At 35.8% G+C, this 17,559-nt stretch overlaps 2 protein-coding genes across 2 annotated transcripts in view; one reads left to right on the top strand and one right to left on the bottom strand.

Annotated features, from left to right (window-relative positions):
* The window catches only part of eEF5 (eukaryotic translation elongation factor 5), a 57,415-nt gene that overhangs the window by 24,793 nt on the left and 15,063 nt on the right, over positions 1–17,559 (top strand). The window contains exon 2 of the mRNA XM_089093656.1: positions 11,474–11,615. Within this exon, the coding sequence (XP_088949782.1) occupies positions 11,508–11,615 (108 nt within the window). The 5' untranslated portion in view covers positions 11,474–11,507. The remainder of the gene's footprint in view (positions 1–11,473; positions 11,616–17,559) is intronic.
* On the bottom strand, positions 6,146–8,872 carry LOC148949669 (uncharacterized). The gene is made up of 3 exons (XM_089092752.1): positions 8,168–8,872; positions 7,830–7,975; positions 6,146–7,769 (listed from the first exon to the last, which is right to left on the bottom strand). The coding sequence occupies exons 1-3, from the start codon at positions 8,870–8,872 to the stop codon at positions 6,146–6,148; spliced, it is 2,475 nt and encodes an 824-aa protein (XP_088948878.1).

Genomic DNA, 17,559 nt, shown 5'->3' with positions numbered 1-17,559 from the left:
AATCAAGTTTAATTTTACCCGTAAAAAGCTACAAGCCTTAGAAAATTCTTCAGATTTTTGAAAAAGAGAAGAAACTCCCTAAAAGTCAAAGGATCTTAATGAAAATCACAACATCAGATAAAGTGTATCCAAGAAACCTATTGTAGAAATTTCAAGCTCTCATCTGCAAAAATGTGGAATTCTGTAAAAAAAAAATTTCCTGCTAGAAGAACAATCATGGATGTGTGTTAATTTATTTTTGTTTTGTTTTCTCCAGAGGGTGATTGGATCAAACCAAGTTCAGTTTTGTTGAAAGGTTGTCTAATTATGTCTTAGGAGATAACATGACCCCCCCCCCCCACTGCCCCTGGGGAAAGGCCTTTAAGTTAAAAAATGTGCCCATTGTTTACATATAGGATTTGTTGTTGGGAAGTATGCATACATTTTTTGGGTTGGGAGGGGTTGAATTTTCTGCCGGCGGATTTTCAACAGGGAAAATTTTCCATGGGGAGGGAAGCTTCCAGGGGGTGAATTTTCCAGTGGAAATTTTTACGCTGGGGAAATTTGCCAGAATTCCTCTACAAATTTCTTTTTATTAGTCTTACTTTCTCTTTGCTGGCTCAATCTTACATGTGAAGATTTTAAGAACTGTCCTGGGGTAAATTTTTACTGGGTTGGAGCTGTCTAAAATATCTTTTCATAGGGGGAGGGGGATTTTCAGAGGGAATAATAAATTTTCCAGAGGGAATTTTGTATGGGATAAAGTTTCTACTAGGGCATGGGGTATTGCAGGAAAGATTTTCCACAGAGGAGGGGATTTCCGGAATGATTTTGAAAATAATTTTTTCAAATGAAAGTGTGCTATGGAACATTTTTAACCTGGAACTGTGCAAGATATTTTTCAGGAGGAATTTTCAGCTAAAATGGAATCGTTTGAGGGGAATATTACTGGTGTGTGTGTGTGGGGGGGGGGGGGGGTTCCACGGGTGGATTTTTCTTGGGAGAAGGAATTTTCCATGGAGGAAAAACCTGATTTCCCAGCATTTTTGAAAAACGATCAAAAATTAAATAACAAACAAGTTTTTTCAACTGAAAGTAAGGAGCAACATAATAAATAAAACAAACAGAAATTATTACGTATGTGAGGGGAGCTGCCCCCTCTTGAATACCTTGCTTTTTGTGCTAAAGTTTGACTTTGTCCCAATTCTTTAATAGTGAATCCTGAAACACAAGGGCTGTTTAGTTAGAATAATAAGCTTTTTTAAATGTTCCAAGAAAAACTTAGCGTAAAGAGCAGGGCATTGAGGAGGGGGCAGCCTCACTCATATACATAATAATTTCTGTCTGTTTTAAGTTTCGATGTTGCTCCTTACTTTAAGTTGAAAAAACTTGTTTTGTTTTTAATTTATATCTAAGAACACCCTCCCTGATCTATTTGCCCACCCCTTGCATCACATGACTAGAGGACATTCAAAGAAGCTTTCCAAGCAACATTGTTCCACTAGAGAATAAGCCAATTCTTCAACCAGAGAGTTGCCTGCCTATAGAACCAGCTTTCAGAAGACATTGTATCTGCTGAATCAACACACATTTAAGTGCAAAATCCAAAGCTGAATCCTCAACGAGGAAGTATTGAGCAGGCAGACAAGAAAAATTACTCTTACAGATTTCATCACAGAGCATATCAAGGATTGAAATCCTTAGCTCATTCCAAACTGTAATTTAAGGTTATTTAAGCACACGTATTCTAAAGCTGTTATGGCCTAATCTTTGATGTGATGTTTTAGATAGTTAGGACTAGGCTAGTTTGGATTGGCTTGCTGTAATCTTGGAAAATGTTTTTCAACATTTGATTTAGTTTTTGTGGCTCCATAAGGAGGTAATTAGGAAAAATGTGTATTTGATGAAAGTTCCAGAAGTCTGTATCAGAAATGTTTGCTATTTCATATATTTTAATAAGGAAGTACTACAAAATAGGTGTTTATTTGAAGAACCTGAGGCTCTTATTAGTAAATCAGAGAAGTGTCTAGATTTAGACAAAATATGTTTTTTGTGTATCAACAATATCAATGCTTTGATGTTGATTTTTTTTTTGTACTGTGGTCCTAACTTGGATATAATTGCAGTATATTTGTTTTTCTATAATTTGAAAAGCTCAGACATGTGTTCAATTACAGTTTAGCAGGGTCTGAAGCTTGGAACAGGGAGTCCCTAGGACTTGAGCCAGATTCTAGGCTGAATGAGGATTTAGACTCGAACTTAGGTCTAATTTACCTAGAATTGTCCTTATGACCTTATGCTGATCCTCACTTATGCTGTAGACCCATTCCTAAAAGTTTAATTTACCTAGTCATAGTTCAAAAACTTGCTGAGTCATGATAAAGCCACTGAGTTGCAAATTTACTGAGGTGGGAGCTTAGAATATCTGATTTTGCCCTAATTTGCCTAATTTCATTCCTGGAATTCCATTCACCTAATTAGATTCAATTGAAAGGGCTTAATTAAAACCCAGAAGAACTATCTGCATCAGAATCCAGTGCAAATGCTGTGTTGTTGTTCATCAGAATCTAGTGCAAATGCTCTGTTGTTTACTAGACTGTAATTTCCATGAAGGGTGCTGCTCCTCAAGGTCACCCTGCAGTACTGTTAGCAATCACAGTTTTGGCTGGGAAGGCTCTTGAAAGGTTTACCCTAATACTGCTATCAGGCCATACATGCAGGATTTCCCTGTTGGGGATTGGGTTGGAGAAAGGAACTATGGAGCAGAGACGCCAAACCATATCACAGCACAAGAACAGCTCCAACCTTTTATACCCAGTCTGTCAGGGGTGGAAGTAGGTTTTTTTTATGGTATCAGCTTTATAGTTTGAGTGCTCAGTTTCTCAATTCTCAATTTCCTAGCAACTAAAATTTGAAAGAAAATAGAACAGTTGGAAATGTGTCTTGGAAAAATATTTTATGCTTAGGTAGAGAATACAGCTATAGAATTTATCTAATGAATACAGCTATAATAAAATATATATCAGATGCCTTTAAATGCAGTACATCCCTTTTTAGCTTGAATTAAGTTTCTAAGGTAGAAACTGATGCCTTTGTTCAAATGAAAAATAAAAAAAGTCTGGCCAGGCAGCTCTGATTTGTCATGCCATGTTTTATGTATTATAATGTCTGGTTGTTAAAACTATAAAGCCTAAAACTATGAAAAGGGGGCTGTTGAGAAGAGAACTGAGACAAACCTGCTAAGTTTATTTTTGTTTTAACTCGGTTGAGATTGGCCTTTAGTTCACCTTAATTTGCTTGTAAGTTTAAGTTAAGGTAATTCTTAATTTGCTGTTAAAGTTCTGATTATTATGATGTATTACAAAGTGATAGATGTAGGAAATAAAAAAAAACATGGGGTCTAACCTGTTTATGTATTGATTTTGAATATATCAAAATACATTTTCTTTAGAAAAAAAAATATTGACCCTTTTTTTTTTTTTTTTTTTTGTAAACAACTAATTAGGTCATGTATTTTACACAGGGCTGAAAGCAAAGCATATTTGAAAATTTTAATAGAATAAACTTAATTTCATCTGTGAGAAAAAGCAGTTATTTAGTATTATGCACTAAAATAAAATATTTTGTTATAAAAGCCAAAATAAAGCTTTCCTTAATTATTTTTTACATCTTTTCAGTTTTGGTTTTTGATAAGGTCAAAGATTGGAGAACAACTTTAGTCAGAAGTGTACAATAATTGCCTGCGTGCACTTTTTTACTTACTAGACTATCAACGTAACACAAACAAAGATTGCAGCTAATAAAAAATGTTCTAAAACAAAATAATCTGGTAGGGTCAAAACGAATGTATGACTAATATAAATTCAAATTTTAACAAATTAAGATAAATGTTACTTCCACCTTGACTTCTTTAACTTCTGTTTAACTTCCTTATGGTACTCGCAGTTATTCCTTTCCCTGTGCTCTCTGGTATCTTTGTTGGCAATTTGAGGGTTTTAAGCTTAAAATTCTTATTAAAGCCTTCTGTTTTCTTTGTTTATATCAGTTCCTCAAACTGTTTAGGCTAAACCTTAAAGGATAGAGAGGTGAAGGGAGGGGTAAAAAAAAACGGTCCCTTAAAGCCCACATAGCTCTGTGTAACTATGGACAGTACAAGAACATCTTGAATTTATTGAATCGCCCTGTGATTTGTTGTTCTCATTCTTTTGGGTACTCCTGTACAATCCAGAACACACTCGAGAAGTTGGTTGAATGTAAGATCAAAGACAACTGGTTTCACAGCTACAAAGATTAATGATACATTGTAGAATTCATTGGACTTGTATAGTTTGGCTATGTATTTGCACCTTAAAGGGGCTTGGAGTAATGTTAGGTTGCTTTACCCCCACCCCTAATTTGCAAATATAAAGCCCAAATTATAGTGTTACATAAACTAAAGTATTGTATGTAACTGAAGTATTTCATTATAATTAACCTGACTTCACACTTCATTTCTCAAGTGTGTCCTGGATTGTATGGGAGTACCTTCTTTTGTTCCAGTCTTGTCATTTCACTGTTGGAAGAAGAAACTAGTTTTTCCGTTTTTAGTTTCAAACAGTTCATGGTAACAAACTGTAAGTAAGGAGCAACCCAGCTCAATAGTAGCCAAAAGTCTAAAAAATCGGATTTTTCGTACCAATAGATACATCAAAAGAATCGGATTCTTATGCGGATTTTAAATATATAAGTTTGCATTCAAGTTTAGTTTTACCCATTAAAAGTTACAAGCCTGAGAAAATTTGCCTTGCTTTCGAAAAAAAAGAGGGAGCGCCCCCTAAAAGTCATATAATCTTAAATGAAAATCCCACCATCAGATTCAGCATATCAGAAAACCCTGTTGTAGAGGTTTCAAGCGCCTATCTGCAAAAATGTGGAATTTGTATTTTTTTGCCCAAAGAAAGATAACCAATGGTGCTTGTTTTTTTTCCTGGGGTGATTGTATCAGCCCAGTGGTCCTAGAATGTCGTGAGAGGGCTCATTCGAACGGAAATCAAAAGTTCTAGTGCCGTTCAAGTGACCAAAAACTGGAGGACAACTAGGCCCCTCCCACGCTCATTTTTTTTTCCAAAGCCACTAGATCAAAATTTTGGAATAGCCATTTTGTTCAGCATAGTCAACAAATTTAATAACTGTCTCTGAGGACGACATAATCCCCAATAGTCCCTGGGGGAAGGGCTGCAAGTTATGAAATTTGCCCATTTTTTACATATAGCATTGGTTATTAGAAAGTTTACAGATGTTTTCAGGGGGTATTTTTTTCTGGTGGGGGGTTTGGGGGAGGGGTTAAGTGGGAGGATATTCCCATGGGGGAGGAGAATTTTCAATGAAGGGGGTGCCGGTTTTCCCAGTATTATTTAAAAAACGATCAGAAATTAAATAAAAAAACAAGTTTTTTTCAACTGAAAGTAAGGAGCAATATTAAAACGAACAGAAATTATGACGTATATGAGGGGTTCTCCCCCTCGTCAATATTTAGCTCTTTGCGCTAAAGTTCGAATTTTGTTGCAATTCTTTAAGAATGACCCCTGAATCGCAGAAGCTTTTTATATATATATTGGAGAATAGTAAGATATAAGGTATTATATGTATATATATATAGTTTCTTAGCTGTCGCGAGTTGCTACGATCTCAAAAGAAAGGAAATTAAAGAAAATTCTGCCCTCACAAAATTTCCCATGGAAAATTCCCCTGTGTGATAGTAACTATCACATTTTAAATTTTAAAGTATTTGCAAATTCCCCCTCCCAGTAGAAAATTTTTACCCTCTTCTTTGGAAAGTTCTGCTTTATTGGGGAATCGAATTTGTAATCACAAAAAAAATAATGGATTAAAATCGATAAAACGAACATCTATATTTCTTTCATGCGTCATGAATTTCACAAAAGAGATAATCCCGGAATCAATAAAGTTGTCCTCTACCCTCCATTTATTGTTAGAAGATAGAATACATAATAATTAACCCTTTAATGGAATATCCAGTAAATGGTAATGATTTGAGTGGAAATAACAGTCAATTATTTGTGTTACTCTAAGAATATAAATTTCCATCTCTGATCGAGTCTTGGGACCTAGAAGATTTACTTTCAAACTATTTGTAATTTACAATTTATATTTACAATAGACAACTTTATAATCTACAAAAAGGTTCACTATTCAACGTGTTCATCTTCTTCTGAAAGATAACATTTTGTTCTTCTGAAAAATCGACGAATCGGTTGACTCGATTGAAGAATTGACGAATGGGTCCTCCAAAGGAGATTGCCTCCTCTGTATTTGACTCCATGAATATCATATAAAGTGGATTCCAGGCACCCATTTTTAAATCAGATGAAATTTTTTTACTAGTATTAGCCAAATTTGATACCTCTGGTGCAGCAACAGATGTTTCAAGGATGTCTTTTACATCTGGTTCAACGTTAGCACTTTGTGGTGTTGGAATTAAGACCTCTGGTACAGCAACAGATGTTTCAAGGATGTCTTTTACATCTGGTTCAACGTTAGCACTTTGTGGTGTTGGAATTAAGACCTCTGGTGCAGCAACAGATGTTTCAAGGATGTCTTTTACATCTGGTTCAACGTTAGCACTGTGTGGTGTTGGAATTAAGACCTCTGGTGCAGCAACAGATGTTTCAAGGATGTCTTCTACATCTGGTTCAACGTTAGCACTTTGTGGTGTTGGAATTAAGACCTCTGGTACAGCAACAGATGTTTCAAGGATGTCTTTTACATCTGGTTCAACGTTAGCACTTTGTGGTGTTGGAATTAAGACCTCTGGTTCAGCAACAGATGTTTCAAGGATGTCTTTTACGTCTGGGTCAACGTTAGCACTTTGTGGTGTTGGAATTAAGACCTCTGGTACAGCAACAGATGTTTCAAGGATGTCTTTTACTTCTGGTTCAACGTTAGCACTTTGTGGTGTTGGAATTAAGACCTCTGGTGCAGCAACAGATGTTTCAAGGATGTCTTTTACATCTGGTTCAACGTTAGCACTTTGTGGTGTTGGAATTAAGACCTCTGGTGCAGCAACAGATGTTTCAAGGATGTCTTTTACATCTGGTTCAACGTTAGCACTTTGTGGTGTTGGAATTAAGACCTCTGGTACAGCAACAGATGTTTCAAGGATGTCTTTTACGTCTGGTTCAATGTTAGCACTTTGTGGTGTTGGAATTGATACCTCTGATACAACAGATGTTTCCATTTGTCTACTTCTTGTCAAACTGGGAGGCACAATAGCAGATATTCCAGGAAACTCATTTATATGAGACTTACCTACAGGTTGTTTGGTACTCTGCCTGCTTTTTACAAAGGGAGGTATGGTGACTTGATTGAAGAATCGACGAATGGGTCCTCCAAAGGAGATTGCTTCCTCTGTATTTGACTCCATGAATATCCTATAAAGTGGATTCCAGGCACCCATTTTTAAATCAGATGAAATTTTTTCACTAGTATTGGACAAATTTGATACCTTTGGTGCAGCAACAGATGTTTCAAGAATGTCTTTTACATCTGGTTCAACGTTAGCACTTTGTGGTGTTGGAATTAATACCTCTGGTGCAGCAACAGATGTTTCCATTTTTCTACTTTTTGTCAAACTGGGAGGCACATTAGCAGATGTCCCAGGAAACTCATTTATATGAGACTTAGCTACAGGTTGTTTGCTACTCTGCCTGCTTCTTACAAAGGGAGGTACATAATTTACTTGGCTGCTTTGGGTTTCATTGGTAAATCTACATGGTTTCTCCATTTTCGTACTTATCATCAAACTTGGAGGTACATTAGCAGATATCTCAGTACACTCATTTATATGAGACTTAGCTGCAGTTTGTTCACTACTTTGCCTGTTTCTTACAGTGGGAGGTACATAGTTTCCTTGGCTGCTTTGGGTTTCATTGGTAAATCTACCCGATTTCTCCATTTTCCTACTTGTCGTTAAACTTGGAGGTACATTAGCAGATATCTCAGCACACTCATTTATATGAGACTTAGCTGCAGTTTGTTTGCTACTCTGCCTGCTTATCATTAGCAGCCTTTCATTGATTGGCAACAATGGTTTTTCTCGGCTGCAACAGTCATCATTGGCAAATCTACCCGGCCCTTCCATTTTTTTACTGCTTGTCAAACTGGGAGGCACATAAGCAGATATCACAGCAAGCCCATTTGTCACTGGCCTATTATTAGCCCGTGTTGATCTTCTAATTTTTATCTCAGTGAATCCTTCACATTCTTCATTCGCCTGCTTTATAGTACAATCGATTTCACTTTCATCAGTTCCCAGAGTCGGGAATAACTGTAAACTTGCAAGATTTGGTGCTTCCTTTTTTCTTCTATTTCTCAAACTGGGAGGTACGTAGACAGCTTTTACAGCTGGTACACTCGTCGGTTCTTCTTTAGATTTAACACTAATTTTATCCCAAATTTCTGAAATTTTTTCATTGACACATGCATCTCTATCCTCCTTCGTTGGGTCTTCTATTTCTTCCTTTTCATTCAATTTCAGCCTTTGTATCCTTGAGCCAAAATACAGTCTTTCTTTTTCAAATGCACCCCAAGTCTCCTCTTGCAGTCCGTCAGTTTCTGCTGACTCAACAATCTTTGGATCAGATTCGAATTTTCTGATTTTGATGCTGTAGACGTAGTTGCTATTGTAAGGTAATATTTCTATAGTGTGTGGAATTGGTTTCACTTGGGATGTATATCTGTAGTTATACCCATTTGTAAAATATTCCTCCAAATCATAATCACCATCGTAGTTGCATGTGTTTGAAGTTGTATCTATGTCTTCGAAGTTTTCGTAGATTTCGTAGTCTTCGCAGTTGTATGTTTCATACATATTATTAAACGTTGTACTTGACATTGCTATATTAAAACTGAGTTAAACTGCCAGTTCGCCCGCACCTTAAGTACCCTGTATGACGTCATAATTGAAAAATAGTTTTTGAAAAGCAAACTGACGTCATATGTTACTTTGTATTATGATGTGACAAGAGTAGAAATATGACGTCATGGCAGCTTGTGAATTTTTGGCCCATGCATTCCTGTTGACATTAGATTACCGTTGTTTTTTTTTTTCCTGTTTATTTTATAATTAGTTTTTGGGTTTGTCTAGAGCCAATGTACAAAGTCCTACAAATAGATTAAAGTTATTATGAACAATATCTATTTCAAACTGCTAGTATCAGTTAGAATTCCAAACATTCCAAAAATAAAACTAAATATTTAGGCAGACTCAACTTTTGTATCTATGGTGTCTAAAGCCGCAACTAAACACTAGAAAATAAAGGCTGTGAATAATGTGATTTGGTGTTTTGTTTCAGCAAGATTGTGTGTTTTTCTTTTTCTCAAAAACACTATAATATTTATAAACTTGATGATCATGCAAGAATTGTAACAGGTCAATTTAAAGTGTTGACTAATTATATTTCGAAAGAGAAAGTAGTTAAAAAAAAATTGTGATTAAAAACATAAACTTTAAAATAAGTTAACAAATTTATGCTAAAAATTTTTTTTTGAAAATTGCTAATTTTGCAAAAGCAACAAGTTGTGTAATTTACAAATTATGAAGGAAAATGAGTGAGAAAAGTAGTGAAATGAAACATTTCGAAATGCTTTCCCCTTTTCTATATTAAATTCTAGGATTAAATTTTGAGCCTCTTAGCAAGAAACGTCAAATTTTTTATTTCAAACTATGTATATCAACTGATAGCATTTCTGAATAAATGTTTCGATTTTTGTTTTTGTCCATTTATCAGTAATTTAAACCCATTATTGATAATATAGAACAAGTTTAAAATGAAACTAGCATGTTAAACTTAAAGGACTTGATTGGGATTCAAAATATTGGCAAAGTAGCTGCAACGGCCTGACTGGGAGGAGGCAAGGCTGTAAGCCTTCCCACTAATTTCGTTTTTATTCCCTCTATAGTTTCACTATTTGATTTTTTTTTTATCAAATGCCTTTTAGATGCATATCCTTCAGATGACAAAGGGGGTGTGTTTCCCAGGGAACACAAAACCAAAGGATCTCTGTGGTTTTAGAATCTAAGAACAGTTCCAGAATCAGTTCCAGAACAGTGATTTCTGTTTGCTTGGTGTTGGAAACTCGTAGTAGAATCTAGTTCTTATTGTGTGTAATTACTTATATTACGGGTATATTATGCATAAAATCGTGCAAGGTATTATTTCAGCTAAATATAATGAAATATATTTTGGCCCAATAAACGCCATCTACAAATGTGAACAGTGGATAACGTTTGGAAAACACAAATGTATTGCTTCGTTTTGGGTACGGCAATAATATTTATTAGATACATGCCACTATCTGACAATATCGCAGTATCTGTGCAGTGCGCATACTCGTTTTTGGCAGTTTTCGACTAAGGTTAATGAAATATGTTTTGGGTCCATTATTTACCATCTCCCCTACCTTCTAGTACGTCAATATGACTCAATAAACGCAAACAGTGGATACAAATCCATCAGAGGAATCTGTCTCACTGTCTGGCCAGCTTTTGTAAAAACAAACTATGAGGTACCTTGTTTTATTATTGACATGATTATAGCTCCTATTAACAATTTATTCGCTGTGCAACTTGTTGCTATGGTGTTTTAGTTTTGGTATGTAGACTTTAAATTCTTTCAATGTCAGATAAAAATTTTGATATAAACCGATAGCGAAGGTTCAGTCTTACGCAGAATTTGATTTTTAGAGATTGTTCAGCATTTTATTTATTAATTTTTTTATATATAGATTAATTTAAAAAATTTTTTTCCACAAAACAAGTTTTTCAAAGAAAAGTAAAGAGCTCCTTTAAGCCAATAATGTGTGGAAATAAAGTCAAATAATCTTCAAAGCATAAAATTACCACAAATCACTCTCAGTAAATAAATGAAACTCTGAAAGAAAGAAAGAAAGAAATCATATTATTTCTTTCTGGAAAAAAAATTATAGAAAAAAAAACGAATGACCGTGGATTGTAAGTTTAATTGACATATACTCATATTTATTCCTTAAAATTTTGATATTTTTTATTTTTGAAAGTAAAAAAAGTGAAAACATTTAAGACGTGTTTTGTTTTCAGCAAAGCGCAAATTATGCTCTGTTCTTGAAAAGGCATGTGGGTTATCATCCGTGCCAATGTTAGTTTTTGCTCGTTTTGATTGTGACTTGGCTATTTATTGTAATTTCTGTTCGTTTTGAGTGTCATTTATTTATCGATAGTGATTTGTGGTAGTTATACGCTTGGAAGATTATTTAACTTTATTTCCGCTCATCTTTGGCTTAACGGAGCTCTTTACTTTTCCTTGAAAAACTTGTTTTGTGGGAAAATGTTTTTAAACTAATTTCAGTCAGGAACAAGCATGTTCATTTCCTGCCTCTATTTACATGAAAACAACTTCCCCAAGGTTCTTGTGTGCAGGTTTTGTCTTATAGCATAATTATTGCTTTTTATTTTTAGGTTGTACAGTTTAGAATATCAACTAGAAACAAAAATGGCAGAACTTGATGACCATGAATTTCAATCTGGAGATTCTGCTTCCTCATCCACTTTCCCAGTGCAGTGTTCTGCTCTTCGTAAAAACGGCTTTGTGATGATTAAGGTTTGTAATTATATATTTATATCTTGTGCACTATAGGAATGGTCGAACATACACCCCCATTCGTGCATTAGATATGCAATTTCTATTTTTAAAATATGTTTGAAAATAAATTTTATTGCTAGTGTCATTTTCCTATATAATAATCTTACTTAACTGCAATATTTTTCTCCAAATTTTGTTTGAGGTTGAAGTGAAATTTAAACAAGGCTGGTTACACTGATATACGCAGAGCATTAATGATTCTTTTTACTGTTGTTGGTGTATTTAGTAATGGATTTTTTGTTATTGTATCTTATATAAAATTTGTAATTCTGGTCATGATAACTCAAGTTGCTGTTCCTTTGTTGTTCTGTATTAAAAATGTCACACCAATTCCCAGAGCAAAAAAATTGCTGTTCATGGCTAGGATACATTCTACAGATGAAGGGTGATAGATTGCCAAAGATTGTCCTTGTTGGCCAACTGTCTAGAGCCAAATCTCGAATGGGGTGGGTGGATGTCGTAAGTAAGGACTTGGGGAAATGGGAACTTCTTGGGAGGATGTGAAGAGGGAAGCTTTGAAAAGATTGGGATGGAGAAGGAGCGCGCGTAGCTGTGTTGGCCTCAGTCGGCTTGGCAATGCAGTGAGTTATTAAAAGTAGTAGTCAGAATGCACCTTGGTCCGGCCTAATATTGTTTCAACTGCTCCCTATAAGCTACTTAGATTAGTTTTTCTAGATGAGTGTTTTACTCCTACCTTGTCATAGCTGCCAGTGCAGATTCAGGTTTCCCTGTTCACCATCCACTGTTTCAAACTTTCTGTTGACGCTTCGCTTTTCTTCTATTTCTTGGAGGACTTGTGGTAAATCGGGCCTTTTGACCCCCTTATTCACAAGCGCGTCTATGGAATGACTTGGCTGTTCTTAGGAAATGAGAAATAATATTGCTATCAATGGGATTCGTATTGCACTGAAAAAGTGAAATGATAATAGCTTAAAGCAAATTAATTAGCATTTGCTAATAGATAGTAAGCAATTTTTTTGTTAAAATGAAATGACCTGGTTTTGAATAGATTTTAGGACTAAAGGGCGCAAATACAGAGGCTTACATCCAGAAGCAATTTTTTGTAGTCTTCACTGGGGGGGGGGGGGAATAGCCCCATTCCCATGCTTACATCTGTGGGGGTGGAGTTCGAATACAAAAAATCCTGAACAAATGTATATATATATATATATATATATATATATATATATATATATATATATATATATATATATATTTCAGGAGGAATTTTCAGCTAAAATGGAATCGTTTGAGGGGAATATTACTGGTGTGTGTGTGTGGGGGGGGGGGGGGTCCACGGGTGGATTTTTCTTGGGAGAACGAATTTTCCATGGAGGAAAAACCTGATTTCCCAGTATTTTTGAAAAACGATCAAAAATTAAATAAACAAACAAGTTTTTTCAACTGAAAGTAAGGAGCAACATAATAAATAAAACAAACAGAAACTATTACGTATGTGAGGGAAGCTACCCCCTCTTGAATACCTTGCTTTTTGTGCTAAAGTTTGACTTTGTCCCAATTCTTTAATAGTGAATCCTGAAACACAAGGGCTGTTTAGTTAGAATAATAAGCTTTTTTAAATGTTCCAAGAAAAACTTAGCGTAAAGAGCAAGGCTTTGAGGAGGGGGCAGCCTCACTCATATACATAATAATTTCTGTCTGTTTTAAGTTTCGATGTTGCTCCTTACTTTAAGTTGAAAAAACTTGTTTTGTTTTTAATTTATATCTAAGACCACCCTCCCTGATCTATTTGCCCACCCCTTGCATCACATGACTAGAGGACATTCAAAGAAGCTTTCCAAGCAACATTGTTCCACTAGAGAATAAGCCAATTCTTCAACCAGAAAGTTGCCTGCCTATAGAACCAGCTTTCAGAAGACATTGTATCTGCTGAATCAACACACATTTAAGTGCAAAATCCAAAGCTGAATCCTCAACCAGGAAGTATTGAGTTGGCAGACAAGAAAAATTATTCTTACAGATTTCATCACAGAGTATATCAAGGATTGAAATCCTTAGGTCATTCCAATTCATTCCAGACAGTAGTCTTCACTGGGGGGGGGGAATAGCCCCCTTCCCATGCTTACATCTGTGGGGGTGGAGTTAGAATACAAAAAATACTGAACAAATGTTATATATATATATATATATATATATATATATATATATATATATATATATATATATATATATATATATATATATATATATATATATATATATATATATATATATATATAGTGTATATATATATGTATATATATATATATATATATATATATATATATATGTATATATATATATATGTATATATATATATATGTTTACATATATATATATATATATATATATATATATATATATATATATATATATATATATATATATATATATATATATATATATATATATATATATATATATATATATATATATATATATATATATATATATATATATATATATATATATATATATATATATATATATATGTATATATAAATATATATGTATATATATATGTATATATAAATATATATGAATATATATGATATATATATATATATATATATATATATATATATATATATATATATATGTATATATATATATATATATTAATACAAGATCGAGGAGGTAATAACTGACCGTCGCAGGTGTCCCTTCCTTCGTGCCTCCGGCACACCTGAAACAGCGTGTTCCTGGAAGCGAAGGAACACAGTTTTATCTTTGGCTTATGGAAAGCGTACGGCGCGTTTTTTACGACGGCAAACTTTCTCCTCTTGAGAGATTATCTTTACTTGGTCGTGTTGTTTACTGCGTTCGATGCCCTTGGTCCTAAAAAGGACATTAGGACCCAGGGCATTGGACATTATGCTTTGAACGAGAATTTTATTACCACAAACCTTTACCACTGCCTAGAGATAAATATGCATTCCCTAGTGCTTCTCATTCGTCGATTCAAACGGCTTGGGCTCGAACGTCTTCTCAAACTCCGACTTGAATAGCCAACTATGTGAAGATTTTTTTAGGAAGATGCGGTCTCAAACCAGCACTTACAGTACTGTAATAAACTTTTTGTTCCTCCAACTTCTACATCGAATTCGTCGATATGAAAGTATAACGTATTTTGAAGCTCAATATCCTAATGAACAGTTGTCCTTGCCCAAGGCCAGGCAAGTTAGATCCATTGGTGTTGTGTCTGTCAGTTCCGATTTTTTTTTGCCCGGGGACGATGAAATCAAGCTCGAGCTAGGGCGAGCTCGTATTGAAAGCAATAATGAAAGCCTTGATACCCGACGACGTACTTTCTGCTTTCGGTCACCAAGTACCGAATGTTCGTCTTTCTTTACTTCACGACAGTGACTCAGAGGAAAATACTCTGTCCGATAAGCAGGAAAAGGCTTCCGCGACTGACACTGAATCGGGCTCGGAAAGTGACGGCATCTTTGAAGATTTGCCAGTGATTGCTCACTGTGTGAAACACCAAGTTGAGAAAAATTGGGTTAGTGAGCCTGTGACGAACATGAAGAATTCTAAGTTTTGTCTTGTCAAGACTTCTGACGGCTCCATAACCCCAATAAAAAAAATCCACGCTGTTGTGGTTTCTGAGGGAAAGCTCTGAGAAGCTGAGTAGTGACCGATTAAAACGGGGGATGATCCAGGGCCGACGAGTAGGACTACGTGAGTCGCCACAAACCAATGCAGAGGTCTGTGTGAAATCGGAATTGCGTATCGGTGAATGGTGCGTTTACAGACCGGTTGGCAGGGGAAAGATAGTATTAGTTGGGTGGGTCATACAGTTCGGCTACTTGTCTGGGCGAAGATGCCACTCTGTTGACACGCAGAATATGGCGATGCCGTTCCCTGACGACATAGGAATTCTGTGCCAGTGGTTCCGGCTGAATACTGATCTCACATTAACTGCCGCATGGGTAGACCAGGGTTACTGTGACTCCAGCCTGTATATCATGCATTCAGCAGAACCCGTTTCAATGGAAATCGGCACCAACATTGTCTTTGGCTTTGACTGAGACGTCTTCACAAAGCTGAATTCATTTATCCAGAAGAAAGGGTTCCACTTTTTTGATGTCTCGTCAGCATCGCAATCATCATGTTAAAAATGGCACCTAAACCCAAAACTGACCTCAAGACTATAACCACCATCATTACCATGTCCTGTGTGTCAACAGAAGGAATTTTGTTTAACATTTTTCAGAGGTAGTTGTTATTTTTTTTCTCTCCCCTCCTCCTCTCCACTCGGTGATATTTTAATAAAAAAACATATAAACCTTACAACTTTATACATTATCATATCACCTAAACTTCAAAAAAAAAAAAAAAAAATTATATACCAGTCAATGTATTAGTGGACATGAAGGGACACTACCATTTAACTTTTTTCTTGCCAAATATCTATCGGTCCCCCCGTTCCAGGGTGTCCTTCCCCCTCTAGGAGACGCTTTTCGGATGGCATTTTTACTTCAATTTCTTAAAATTCCTATCCTTCAATTTTCACTAATACGAATTTGAATTTGAAAGGTGGTCTTCCAAAAGGCTTACTCTTACACCTTTAAAAATTTTTAACACAAAAAAAAACTATTTGCTCTCCCGTAGACTAGGCGTTCTCCGTCCAAAAGAAACCCATTCTTGCGGTGGCACTTTTTTCCTTTCTTTTTTTTCAGCCCTTTTTACGACTAACCTTAATCAACAAAAAAAAAAAAAAAAACCAACCCATCAACAAAAAACCTAAAATAACTTTAGTACCGACGTGCATGAGGGCACAGAACTGAACAGAATCTTGAACCATGTCTCCTACGGACGAGGAGGCCACCCACGGCAGGGCTGGTCCTTCCAGCTCAAGTACGTGTGCCCCTCGTCCCCCATTCGCTTGAATTCTTGATATAATTTTATGAGTCTCAAATGCATTCCGAGATCTAGGGCAGCGGAAGCGATGAATACCATCCGAAAACTTGTTATGCTCAGTAGAACTCAGTTCCAGTGTCTTTTTAGTCCGGTGTTTTGCAGATGATACTTCGCTAAAAATTGATGTAACTGTACAGAATCTTAAACCATGTCTCCTACGGACGAGGAGGCCACCCACGGCAGGGCTGGTCCTTCCAGCTCAAGTGCGTGTGCCCCTCGTTCCCCATTCGCTTGACTTCTTGATATCATTTTATGAGTCTCGAATGCATTCCGAGATCTAGGGCAGCGGAAGCGATGAATACCATCGGAAAACTTGTTATGCTCAGTAGAAGACTTAGTGTTTATAATTTTGCTAACCGAGCTTAGTTTGATTTACTGAAGCTCATTTGTCCAGTTTCTTAGGGTTGTCATTTGAGCTGTGATTATCGAGATGATTACTGAAACGTTTTTTTAGTTGGTTTTTAGTTATTTTTTTTTACTTTACTTAGCGCTTTTTACTACTAACTCTTTTCTGACTGTAACAAGTAGTAACAGTTTTTCTGACTGTTGCTTTACAGTTTTCTCTTCAAATACCCAAAGGCCTGGGTTTAATACCAAGAAAGTTAGATTCTAAGTACAGTCGGGAAAAAGGGATCTGTGTTTCTTCCGGATTATTTCGTGTCAAAGCAGCTGATTCCTTTTTTTAAGTACAATTAAGAATCCGAGATCCAAGGGTGCGTCTTGGCACAGCCACTAAACAGAAAAGCAGGTATGATAAAAGGGAAAGGGACGTGCGAAGACGTGATAAAAGGCAACTTTTACCGCTGGTCAAGCCATATTTAATAGGGCTGCGAAGCGTGACGTCAATTCTCGGGCTGCAAATTCAAATAACGATGAAACGTGGATGCGTAGACACGTTTTTTCGGAACTTTGGCGAATTGTTTTGGCCTAAAATATTTGTCGTAGATCCTACTAATCCACCATAACGTTTTCACGT

The sequence above is a fragment of the Artemia sp. Qi Xiang Cuo genome, chromosome 8 (assembly GCF_049724085.1).
Source record: "Artemia sp. Qi Xiang Cuo chromosome 8, ASM4972408v1, whole genome shotgun sequence".
Classification (NCBI taxonomy): Eukaryota; Metazoa; Arthropoda; class Branchiopoda; order Anostraca; family Artemiidae; genus Artemia; species Artemia sp. Qi Xiang Cuo.
This window is presented reverse-complemented; position numbering and strand designations above follow the sequence as displayed.

Coding starts and splice junctions, on each gene's coding strand:
- LOC148949669 (XM_089092752.1), bottom strand. CDS start 8,872: ATGTCAAGTACAACGTTTAATAATATGTATGAAACATACAACTGCGAA. Junction 7,976..8,167: donor GGCCAGTGACAAATGGGCTT/GCTGTGATATCT, acceptor GAGTGTGCTGAG/ATATCTGCTAATGTACCTCC. Junction 7,770..7,829: donor AGTGAACAAACTGCAGCTAA/GTCTCATATAAA, acceptor TTTGATGATAAG/TACGAAAATGGAGAAACCAT.